General features: G+C 44.4%; 1 protein-coding gene across 5 annotated transcripts in view; it reads right to left on the bottom strand.

The window, feature by feature from the left end:
* LOC147895550 (Polynucleotidyl transferase, ribonuclease H-like superfamily protein) overlaps positions 1-7,594 on the bottom strand; it is a 132,262-nt gene extending 124,668 nt beyond the window's left edge. For 4 of the 5 annotated variants that reach the window (XM_087383724.1, XM_087383721.1, XM_087383720.1 and 1 more), the window contains exon 1: positions 6,994-7,594. In XM_087383724.1, coding sequence (XP_087239850.1) covers positions 6,994-7,447 — 454 coding nt within the window. In that variant the 5' untranslated portion in view covers positions 7,448-7,594. The remainder of the gene's footprint in view (positions 1-6,993) is intronic. The other variant, XM_087383722.1, reaches the window with a different exon arrangement.
* Between the last annotated feature and the right edge of the window lie 5,721 nt (positions 7,595-13,315).

The following is a 13,315-nucleotide window of genomic DNA, read 5'->3' on the forward strand; positions in this document are numbered from 1 at the left end:
CACAAAGTGCCGGTCCTGTGCGCACTACTGCAGACCTGCGAGCACATCTACAAAAGCCCTCTTCAAAACAGACGAGCTGCGCCAGAATTAACAACATCGAGAATTTGCAAAATTGCAAAATCCCGAATCAAATCAGGAAACCAGAGTAACCGCAGTTCAGCACAGTTCAAGAAGCCCAAGAAAGATCACTGGTCTCAAGATGAGAACCTGAAATCAGAACAGAAATCAAATCAGTACAATAGATCTCAGATACAAATGCAAAACGTTGTGGAAGATACCAAAACCTATGTTGAATTTGAGGTAGAATGCTTGAAAAACCATCTGGTAAGAATTCACTAATACTCTGAACAGCAGAAAAGGGCAGAGAAAGAAGATGTTTACCCCAACGTGTGATGTTTATCCCGAAGAAAATACCTGGTAGTAATATGTCACCATATGCCAAGTTCTACAAGTCAATGAGAAGGCAAATATATGAGGCTATGATATAGTTGCAGAATGAAAACATAGCATTGATGCAAGAAGCCAAACAGATGCAAGATTAAATGCATGAGACGCATTGGAAAATGATTGAAATGGAAAAGAAAATGGAGACAGAGTTTGCCAAACTCAATGGCATGGAACAGGAAATGGGACAGCGTATGCATGGACAAATTAAGCTAAAGGAGAAAGAACAAATGCAAACTCCACCAGAGTCACCAACGCAGGACATCATTAATACTATTGATGATCCGGTCAAGAACAAATTGGATGAGTTAGCTTCTACAATGAAAGAGCAGCAAGAGCAACAGGAAAAAGCTCTCAACACTCGGATTGTGGGAATAGAAGAGAGTGAGGATGAGGACATAGAGAAAGGCATTACCCAAGTTTTCCAAAAAACAATGCACATATCATCCACCAAATGGCAAGAAGCCTTCCGGGTGGGAAGGAAAAGGGGAAAAACCAACGCAAATAATCGTGAAGTTTCAAGACATCCAATCTCGCCTGAAAGTACTTAACCACAAACATCACTTGAAGGGACACTCCATCTGGATTAATGAGGACCTTACACAGAACCAATATGCCCAAAAGCTCAAGGAGTTGGAAAATTTTAGAAAAGCAAAAAAGCAACATAAAGATGCATACATGAAAGACAAAAATCGAGGAGGGAGGGAAACAAGCATAGGGACTCAAGACCTTCAGGATCAAAGTATTGAACTTAGGAGGATGGACTATGGACAAAGTCATTACATTGGAAGAGAATATAGCTGAGACAGACATACTTGTAGTTTTGGAGACATGGGAGCATGAAGGGAACACATCCCCAGAAATTCACGGATTCATAAAAACATCAATCTGGAATGTAAAAACACACATAGGGGGACGAGGATTTGGTGGGATAGCATGCTACATAAGAATGGCGTGGGAAAAAAACAGTCAAGGTTGTAAAGGAAGACCCATACAAACAATACATGTGGCTGGATATCATGGCAAAGGAGGGAAATATCAAAATGGCAGCGTGTTATTTTGCACCACCACAATCACCTATCTACAAAAACAATAGCAACATATCCCGAGAAGACCCCCTCGTGCACTTAGGGGAGGATATAGCCAGGTTTTCTAAAGAGAGTGCAATTATTCTAGCAGGAGACTTCAATGCACGAACAAGATCAATAGAGGGCATCATAACAACTGAGGGAAGAGACCCAATATGGATGGATGAAATAGAAGAAGACAATGAAGAAAGAAGAGGTTGGAAAAAGACATCAAGTGATGCCAGGGAAATCACTCATATGGGAAGACAACTCCTCACATTGTGTGGGTGCTTTGGGCTACAAATATGCAATGGCACAACAAATTTTCAAAACACAGAAGGGTACACATGCAAAACAGCTCAAGGTTCAAGAGTAGTTGATTGTGTGATCACAAACTTAGATGCAAAACACACGATTGAGTACATCAAGATTGAAGATGAATCTCTCAAGTCAGACCACAGAGCAATGTCTATAGGCATAATGGGAAGAGGCGATGCTGTGAAAAAAAAAAACAGAAAATAATTGCACATCCAAGGCTAAAAATGGACTACCAAAAAGCACATATTTATGAGAAGGAGATCGAGGCAGCGATGGCACAAAGGCCAATGCCCTCAACATGTCAAGAAATGAGCAAATGCATAACAGATATGTTGCTGTCAACAGCACAAAAATGTTTCTCTAAAAGCAAGGGGAGAAGCGCGGGGATGCCACGTAATCATTGGTACGACCAGGACTGCAAGGACGCAAATAGAGAAACAGCAAATGCTACAGAGAAGGAGGACAAAGCTCAAACATACAAACAGATAGTCAAACACAAAAAGAGGATATATCTCAAGACCAAACAGCTCGAGAGCTTTGAGGAGCTGAAACAAAATCCCAGAAAGTTTTTTCAGAAACTACATGGCAACAATACACACAGCGGAAGACTGATAGAATTGCCCAGGAGCTCACACAGTGTGTTGTGGGGTGTGGAATCATAAACTTCTTAAGCTTATGTGCATAGGGTGTGCAAGCCAGTAAATAGACAATGCTCATAGACAAATATAGAAGCAACACTTTATATTTCCGTCCGTCCACAAAGTAGGACAGGATACAATATGAAAAGGTTCCCCTACTAGATGTCAAGCACTTCTAGATCTCTGAGCCCGCGTGCTCCACCTCGAGCGTATGTAGACTCTCTGTCCAGAGTGTTCTTCTCCACCTTACTGCCTGTGAATCAGCCTAGGTGGGCAGCACCTTGCTGAGCTAGGTCTGCAGCCTTCCAACTCCCTTGGTCCTCCAGAATAGGCTCCAAGTGTGCTGGTGTCTGCTGCTCCTACTGCTCCTGCTTTTGCTACTCCAGAAGATGTTTGTATGATGCACAATGGCCTCTTTTTATAGGCCAAAGGCCTTCCCCAAAAAACCGACCAGCAGACTCAATCTGGCCGACCCAAACAGGCCGACCAGGCTGCTGCAAAACCGCCCTAAAAGGGCTCTCATACATGGGCCCCTGGCCCATAAAACTAGGGCTTTGGCACTCACTTCAAGGGCAGATGCCCTCCTATATATACAGGGTCCAGCCCCCCTCTGCCCTGCCATTTTCTAGGCATGGTAGGCTGGCTGGAACCAGCCCTACCAGCCCTATACCTGGCCGACCAGGCTGCTGGTAACCTCCGCCATGTTACACCTCTACCAGGCCCTTCTCCAGCGCCGTACAGATCTGTACACCCTGCAGATGTCAATGCCATGTCATCGCATTCAAGGATCTGCACAATCCCGTACAGCCACGCATCATCACCCATACTAGAGACGCTGCTGTTCCTTCAGGAATCCTCCTCTCTTGGCTGTGAGGTGCTGCCCATGTGGCAACCCTCTGTGTCCGAGATTTAAAGAAGCACCCACACTTCCCCTTCTGCCTTCGAAGAAGGCTTCCAAGAAGGCCAATTCCTTCCAATCTCGCATTACCTAAGACAAATGAAGAGCAGAGTCTCTCCACAGCATGCTATAAAGGCTCCAATGCAGAACATCAAGTACATACCAGACCGTCGTACTGCCTAGGTGCTTGCCCTGAAAGCAAACCATGCACCTCATCGAGGCACTCACCATTAGCTTGTGTAATCCTGTACTGTCCCCTTCTGAAGTACAGCATCCATCTGAACATGAGACCCCAGGGCGCACTCCATGGAATCCACCCTCGTGTCAGTGTCAATAGCGATGCACCTGGAAGATATCAAGCACTCCATGCTGTCCGTCAACTTCACAAAGGTCTCTGACTCCTCGTCGACTCACATCTCAATGTTAGACATTCTCACTGTGGTTTCTATGTCGGCATATCTGACCTCAGTAACACACGGTAATGTTACCAAGAACAACTCTTTGATTACCACATTTGCTTTGGCCTTTGTATCACCCTTTGAATCTGAGTCGAACTCCTTCCTTTTGTTTTTCTGATCCGCCGCCTTCTTTCTGCATTCCTTCGCAAAATGTCCTGGCGTGTCACAATAGAGGCACTTCTTCTTCTGCTTCCTCTTGGAAGTGTCATCGTCATCAGAGTCGTATTTCTTGGACTTGAGACCATTAGGCTTGCCCTTTCCTTTGCCAGCGTAATCCTTCGCCAGCAACACCTTGTGTTGTTGTTGTAGAGCTTCTCCCTAGCTTCCTCCTATAGCAGTAATGAACCCAACTCCTCAAAAGTAAGAGGTTTGGTCCTCCGTCCTGCTGTCACAGTCGTAACAAAGCTTTTGAAACTCCGAGGTAGCCTCCTCAATACTATCAAGGCCAAATGGCACAGTCCACCTTTTGACCAACTAATGCCAGTTGATCCCTCACCACCTTGGCCTTCGTCAAGTGGCTATGTACCGAATCTCCCTCTTCCATATCAAGGTTGTAGAGCTGATGCTGAAGAAGCAAGATCCGGGATGTGTTGTATGTCTCATTCAGATCCTTCAGAGTGACCCACGCCTCTACTGACATCTCGGCCATCTGGATGTGAGGAAGCACAGAGTCTGTCGTAGTTCCTATGATCAATGTGAGGGCATGCTCCCACACCTGTGAGCCTCCTACTTGGGCTCTGATACCATGTTAGAAATCACCCAACAGAGGGTACGCACAGCAGAAGACTGATAGAATTGCCCAAGAGCTCACACAGTGTGATGTGGGGTGTGGAATCACAAACTTCTTAAACTTATGTGCATAGGGCGTGCAAGTTAGTAAGTAGGCAATGCTCATAGACAAATATAGAAGCAACACTTTATATTGCTGTCCATCCACGAAGTAGGACAGAATACAATACCAAAAGATTCCCCTACTAGATGTCAAGCACTTCTAGATCTCTGAGCCCGCGTGCTCCACCTCAAGCATATGTAGACTCTCTGTCCAAAGTGATCTTCTCCACCTACTGCCTGTGAATCAGCCTAGGTGGGCAGCACCTTGCTGAGCTAGGTCTGCAGCCTTCCAACTCCCTTGGTCCTCCAAAATAGGCTCCAAGTGTGCTGGTGTCTGCTGCTCCTACTGCTCCTGCTTTTGCTACTCCAGAAGATGTTTGTATGAGGCACAATGGCCTCTTTTTATAGGCCAAAGGCCTTCCCCAAAAAACTGACCAGCAACCTCAATCTGGCTGACCCAAACAGGCCAACCAGGCTGTTGCAAAACCACCCTAAAAGGGCCCTCATAACAAGGGCCCCTGGCCCATAAAACTAGGGCTTTGGCCCTCACTTCAAGGGCAGATGCCCTCCTATATATACAGGGTCCAGCCCCCCTCTGCCCTGCCATTTTCTAGGCATGGTAGGCTGGCTGGAACCAGCCCTACCAGCCCAATACCTGGCCGACCAGGCTGCTGGTAACCCCCGCCATGTTGCGCCTCTGCCAGGCCCTTCTCCAGCGGCGCAGGTGTCAGCGCCATGTCATCGCATCCAAGGATCTGCACAGTCCCGTACAGCCATGCGTCATCACCCGTACAAGAGACGCTGCTGTTCCGTACTGTTCCTTCAGGGATCCTCCTCTCTTGGCTGTTAGGTGCTGCCCATGTGGCAGCCCCCTCCCTCTCTCTTCTCTGGGCATCTTCTGCCCTAGGTCTCCCTCCCCCACGCTCTCCTCATATGGGGGCTTACAAATGGGGAGGTAACCTTTCCAACAAAGCATGCTCTAGTTTGTACCTGTGGTTAACCTCAAGAGTAGTGTGCATAAGTTTATCGAAGTAAAATTTGATTAAGCATTGTGTGATTCCTGGGGCAATATTCTTCTATTGAGTGAGTGTTGGCTACAGCAAGCAACCTCCATCTCTGTTTTCTACTAAATGACATCTCCACCTTATCTACAACCCCTTCCAATTTCCTTCATGGCTGTGCCATCTCTTCCTCACCTGATTTCCTCTCCCTCCTTCCACTCCTCATCTTTCTATCTATATTCTTCCCCCTTTTGTCACTCACTTCTGCTATTCAATTCCCCTTTACATCAGCCCCCTACCCTGTTCTACGGTCATGACGAGCAAAACTGCAGTAGATGGATGGACACCGTGCCAACTTATATTCAAAGAAGGATCACAATACTAAATTGGAATCTCCTCACTTTCTCGAGAAGATTTCCAAACCTTGACAGATGACAAGAGTTGGACCCTTGCCATATCAGAGAATGACCAGCATACCTAGTACTAGTTTGAGAGGAAACTAGATGAACAAAGGAACTTGAAATTCTTTGCAATCTCACACCATCATGTGCACAAGTAGTGCACAAGTAGACTAAAATTTGTCCTACAACAGCACCAACTTGCAGCCAAGAATGACCTCAATAAATGCTCCACCAAATGGATGAAGGTATAAAAATGCTACAGTAGAACTCAGCCTGAGTGATATGGAGGAGAGCTTGGGCTCTGCCAAGTGTGAAGACTCACAGCAACGAATACGTCAATAAGATAGCACTGTTTGTGAGGGACCTCAATGTCCACCAGCCATCCCTGCGTAGCCCCAAATGGGAGTGTACTTAGGTGTTTATATTACCTATGGGACTAATCCCAAAGGCCCTTTGCCATATGCCACCATGCCCTGCTCTATATACATTGATTCTATTTTTGACCATTTAGTCATCACTATTGCAGGTGTTTGTAAGGGGCGAGAGGCATATGCCCCATCATTCACACCTTTCACTTCTTACAGTCGTGCAGGAGTAAACTTTTCAAGCAGTGGAGAAAATATGCATCCTATTCATATTCGCATTGGTTTCCTTTAGTTCTCACAATGCAGACACGTTTTCTCTACATCATATCTGCAAACAGATATCCTATACCATTGCTCCAAAAATTTCAATAAATACGTGCCATCATTTTTGGATTTGCAGATCTCACATCTCAACCGAGTCGCTTAGGAATAGCCCTAGGGGTGGCTACGGAATGGAGGCCTCCTAACAACTCACTTTGGCAACATGCTCCTTTCATAGGCATTAATGTGTGTCAAACAGACCGAGAAGAACACGAGTACCGTGTATCGTTCAGAAAGTGAATAGGCCATACCTGTCATTTCAAGGTCAATCCACACTAGTGGCCACTTATCCATCGCAATTTTCTGAGCTGCATTAATTTCGGCGTTCTGTACACCTGCCGTTATTCCCAGTGACAGCTCAGTTTTCAAATCTAAAGAGGCGACTTTCTCCTTTTTCCCGTTGGTCGAAGAGTGTTCCTTTTGTTGTGCGTTTATCCCCAATTCCTGCTTTAAGCGCAAGTCAGCATCGCTATTCTCCTTTGAGCGTAATTCCAGACTGGCTAAACTGGCGACAAGTTCCTGTACACTATTCATGCTCGGCGGGGCTGCAGGTTTACGACGCTTTTTTTTCGAGGCGTGCCTTCTTGTGGGTATTGAGGAACTGGGTTGATGGGCGTCTCTGGAAGCGTCTTCCAATCCGTCGTCCGAATCAGGGTGAAGCGGCAGCACGGAGAAGAAGTTGGAGGAAACGGTGGGCTTGGCCATACGTGGAGCTGATGCAGAGGGAGGAAATGCAAAGTGGTGCTATTCACGAAGCAACGATCGATGGCCGTTGGTCATGTACAATGACGTACGCTGCCAGAGAAGGGACAGCTTTGAAAGATCTTCGGCCACAATATGAGATTTTAAACATTCCCAGCTTTAAAAGTTGTGGTTCTTTGAATTTCATCACAAATGTTGCATTGGTTATCGTACATTTATCAATGCAGTAGGGACTTTTTGGCCTAATGTTGATGTTCCATGCTTAAAAGGCTCATGAGTTTTGTAGAAGCTTTGTAAGGGTGACGCTCGCTCTCCTCTCCACACTAAGGAATCGGTAGTCTGTAATTCCATAAGCCTGGTTTTGCCAACAATCACAATGCGGGTTTGTTTTTTTCCCTATAACTAGTAAATGAATCGACAAATCTAAGCTGGAGAACTTGGAAGGCCGTCAATGTGAAAAGAGATTGCCAATCGACGACTACAATATGAAATCTATCAAGACAAATCACGGTTCGTGTCGTATAGATTGCTACCTTTCTCTCTGAATTTTCTTCTCTTGAACGGTCGCCACCTTCTCCTCCGAAATTCTTTGTCGTTGTCTGCTTTTGTGATGATTCTATAAGGATCGTTCATTGAATCCTTCGTGTTGTTTAGGATTAACACCAAACACTTTATTCTCCAAGTTTTATAGGATTGTTCATTGAACACTGTGTGTTGTTTAGGAATAACAGCAAATAACAATTCGGCTATGGGATCCCCCGTGAGACTGTTTACTACAACCAGTGGTTCGAAAAAAGCAAATCTAAACTATGCAGAAGGTGAAAGCTTGTCCTCTCTATACTCTTCATGGTGCTCTTCATTTGCTACATGTTGTGATAGACCTAGGCCACTAATGCAGTATGGGCACTTGCACAGCAAGGTATTGTGTCCGCCTCGAGCGTTTGTGTGATCAAAACTTCCGCACCTCCCCCAACATCAATAGTGAGTTTGCCGGTTCTAGTGCTATCAAAGGAAGGCAGCATCCGCACGAAAACAAATAAGAATCTAAAAATTGTCTTTTATGTGGCTACCAAACTAGCATGTGCAGAAGGTACAACGCTAGGTATTTTCGCTTTGTTTATTGATCATTTCATGAGCATGTAGGTCCTAATCATCAACATTGGGTGTCTAGTTCAACAAACAATACCTGATAAGGGTTGCTAAATCACAATCGACATTAGGCGTCCGATTGCAGATGACGACGACTATTTTGAAGTTGTTAATGTTTAGGATAAATCATATAATATCCACGCCCATGTGATTATGCGCAGTTCTTTGAATTTATGCCTTGAATATTTCCAAAATTTGGCTCATAGTTTGCCTTTAGTTACCTAAGGGAGTTCTATAAAAGAGCGTTTCAATTTTCACACGTCTTGGCCTACGCAAAGTTCTTGCATTGCATTTGCTTTCCTATTGACATAGCAAGTCACTTTTTCATATATATTAAAACGTGTATATTTAATCTCATGTGGTTATGTTTTATATTAAGGTTTTCCTTTTTTGAAATAATCCAATAAAAAAATCACATGCAATCTTTATTTATATACTCAATACACTTTTTAAGGGAAAATATATTTGGTCCCTTATCAACAATGCAAGTCTTTTTCTTGTATATATTGTAACGCCTATACGTAACCTCATGCACTTACGTTTTACATTAAGGTTGTCACTTTTGGGATTGTGTAGTAAAAAACCACATGCAATTTTTCCTTTACGAACTCAACACTTTTGAAAAAACCAAACAGTATTTTGGTTTCAAGAATCTTAATCGCATGTACTTACTGGTTGCGATCCATGTGTTATGAATCATAAAGAAGCACATTAACAAGAATGAAGACTTTCTTTAAAAAACATATATCATATACCACTGCCGAACAAAATCATTAGAAGTAGGACTTTGTATGGAGAATGATAAAGGCAATAGGGTAGAGTCATTGCTAGAATGTTGCTTTGTTGAATTGACAATCATGTTTTTCAGCAAGCTCAAATGTTGGAGCAAAAGAAGGCAGAGAAGCTCACAACAATGATGTGGATTCTGGACATCACGCACATGGGATTGAGGACATGAATGATGGTAGTGGAGCTAGTAGAGTGACTGCTTCGAAAAACTTAAGCTGTTTGAATCTGAATGCCCTACCAGTACTGCTAATAAGTGCAATTTCTAAGTTTGTTCCCCACCGCTTCACTTTTGAGGGGAAAGCTCTAGCCAAATATGGCACTTTCAAAGCCAAGGATGTCCCTTATGCTATCTACATGCATATTGATCTAACCGACCAAGCATGTTCTGAAACAATCACATTACACGTTCCGCATGCATATGTCCTTCAATTTAAACATGTCTTCCGAGTTGATGAGTTCCATAGAATAGAGAGCCCAACCATTGTGAAGAGAGCTCCTAGTGAAGGAGGGACATCATCATTTTCCCTGAGTTGACGTAACAACAACAGTGGTGGTGAAAGGTTAGCCATTCGAGGGGTCCATTTCTTTTGTACTTGACAATGCCATACGTCGATACATGCCATGGGTAGCTAATCAAATGGAAAACTTGAGGGCATCATTTGATTTAGTTATTGACACATTGGCCTTTGTCATTGTGAAAGTGGGCCCCCGACCGACCAGATCATTGTCGCAAATGGCCCAAACCTCAAGGATCATGCAACGGTGAGGCCAAACACCTAAGGAGTCAACAAATCTCTTTGCAAACTCCCAACCTTCACATCTTTACTCGACCGCTGTTATTGCTTTGTGGCACCTTTCTTTTGTTGCAGACAAGAGACATACACTAGCTCGCCTAGTGGAAGAGTTAGTTGACAAGGGCATTGTACGTCGCCAAAAATATTTCATATATGCGTGCGAGACATGCTTTGGGAGTATTTGATTTTACCATCTTAGGTGTGGTTCCCGAAGGAAATCTCCAAGCAACATTGTGTGATACGTTTGCGCGACAGGTCTCCCAATTAGGATATGGGAAAAAGGCAAGTAATCCCTTCTACACATGCACCCAAAATAGTTACTAAAGCTCAAACCCTTTAACCATCCATTATTTTGCAACAGGTGGTTAGTGTTTTAAATTGCATCAGCCTCAACAACCCCCTTGCTGAGTACCACTGTGACACCTGCTGCAGGACCCAAGCTAGCCAAGATCATGCACAACCTTATTGCTATAGTTGTGACTGTCCCCAAAACATTTCACAACTACATTGTTTGAAAGCCGCCTATATTGTGTTACGTGATGGTTCACAAGTTGTTGTCCAGATTTGTGGACCCCATGTGGAAGAAGTCCTTGGGCTCCATTGCCCATTCTTGGAGTTCCACAACCAAAGTATTGTTGCAATTTGGTCCATGCTGCTCGAGAAAAGGCCCACTGACAAATTCACAATCAATAGTTTGGGCTTTGTAACCTCGTTCATGGAGAGTTTGTAATTTAGTCATAGTGCGAACACACTTCCCCACCATACATGATCATTGTCTTTTGATCGGAACACCAAATACCCCAACCCGCACTACACTCATCTTCCACCTTGTTGCACCTTCTCATTGTGCATAGCGTTGTCCTTCTTGCCTTCCAAAAAAATAAAAAGGAAAAAAAACCCCGCTGTAAAATTTAACGCCACTTGGAATATACATGTACATTTTTGAGTCGACATGCCCCGCCATAGTAGCACTGCTCCTGCAAACTCAAAAGAAGCGTGAGTACATCATTTGGGTAGAAGAGGAGGAAGCATACCTAATCTAACTCTTGGAGCACCACAAAGATTGGCCAGCAAAGGCAATTGCAAACCTATATAGGAGCCACTTCAACAAGCAAGCACACTCTCGACATAACATGCAACAAGATTTACAAGATTAGGACGGCAATGTGTCACTCAAGCATAGCAAACGAAGATGACATCATAGCCTTGTGCCCCCCCAGGGATTCCAAATTGTGACTACTAACCCTATCAAACAACATCCTGCAACTCGTTGCTTTTTTTTTTCTTTCAAGAAAATTACTTCATTAAGTATGAATGAAAACCATAAGAGCAAGCTCAAATGTGGGAGTACATCATGCAATGCATGAGGGGAAAAAAACAGCTCAAAGTGAGCTAATAAAGAACCAAGGCAGAGGCTGAAAATGCCATCTCAAGTCTGGCTGAACTCGAAAAGATGAGTTTCCTCCTGATACTCTCCAACACGAGAGCACACTGCTGTGCTGGAGAGATGCCCAACCCAACCTGGCATCCCAGATATCTGACAGAGACTCCCCTTTGAATCCAAGTGAACCCTATGTCGATCCCCCAGACTAGAGTGTCCTCATCACTAATCCAAAGCCATTGGATTTATTCCAATTAATGTGTGCACCTGCCGCAATGCAAAACAAATCCAATGCTAACCTGAATGAATTCAGTGTCTGTGGAGTGGCATCCAAAAAAACAGCCATGTCATCTACCAACTCATTGTCTAAGAGTTCATCCTCCTACCTAAGAGGAAGCATGAGCCCTACTATTCCAACTTGAGCTCTAATGTAATAGCTCATAGCCTCCACCACAAAAAGGAATAAAAAGGGAGATAGGGGGCATCCCTGATGGATTGATCATGTAATCTCAAACCTGTCTCCCCTGACTCCACCAATATGAACCTGGCTATGGGCTGATCTATAGAGGGCTGACACCCCTCTAATCCATGCATCTGAGAAGCCAAAATGAGTAAGTGTGCCCTCCAGAAAGCTTCAGTCTACCCTGTCATAAGCTTTCTCAAAGTCTAAGAGTAGAATGGCCAGCAGCCTGTGGCCATTATGCATGGCCCAATCCGAAGCCTCCCAAAATGAGAAGATGTTATCCAAGATGCTCTTGCCATGCACAAAACCCGTTTGTGTATCATTGATAAGATCTGGTAGAAAGGGTTGTAGACGAAGGCTGATAGCTTTAACTAGGATTTTGTACAAGGTACCTAGCAAGGTAATCAGTCTCCGCAGAGACACTAATTCCTACAACCCCCTTTCGAAATCAAATGAATGAGGCTCTCCGTAAGTGGGTCTAGCATCTCACCCGAGTCCCATACACCCTACAGGGCTGAGGCAATGTGATCCCCAATCTGATCCCAAAAAGTAATAAAAAATAAGGGGGTAAGACCATCTGAACCAGGACACTTGCCCTTGTGAAGGGCAGAGAGAGCAGTCCTGAACTCTGCGTTAGTGAAGGGTGCATCAAGTGAAACAGTCATATCCCTTGTCACCAACCCAGGTAAGTGTCGCCAAATAACCACTCTAGCATCATCTGTGGCATGAGTGTCTAGATCTGCTATAAGAACGGAGGCATAGAAATTAGTGGCAACCTGTAAGACGGCATCTAGATGTGTCTAAAGAACTCCGCTTGAGTCAACAAGTTGTGGGACGCTCTCCCTACTATGTCTAGGGCCAAGAGTAGAGAAGAACTGCTTTTTGACCCTACCTCCCTTCTGTGTCCAAAATGACTCTCTAGCGTGAAAGGCATACTCTGCTCTCTAATCTAAAAGTGATTGCTGCTAAGCCCTTGCTGCAGCAAGGCGCTCCTGAATCCAAGCATCCGTAGGCCTCTTCTGCTCCTCCCCCTGGATGGCAGCCAACTGCAGGCGGATACCTATCTCACGCATGAGGATCTCACCCCTTGTGATATGAGCAACAACTGAAAGATAAAAGTCACTAATATCAGAGAGGGTTGCAGCTAAGTCTAAAGGAGAAAGCTTCCCATCTTGCAAATGAGATACCTAGGTCCTCAACACTGTCTCTGTAAGGCCCTCCCCTACATAGAAAGAATATGGAATCCTGACATTGGCAGTGCGATGCCTCACATGGGGATATGAGACCATCAAAAC

Source organism: Dipteris shenzhenensis, chromosome 13 (genome assembly GCF_047967505.1).
Source record: "Dipteris shenzhenensis isolate YYH24624 ecotype China chromosome 13, Dip_SZ_1.0, whole genome shotgun sequence".
NCBI classification, from domain to species: domain Eukaryota; kingdom Viridiplantae; phylum Streptophyta; class Polypodiopsida; order Gleicheniales; family Dipteridaceae; genus Dipteris; species Dipteris shenzhenensis.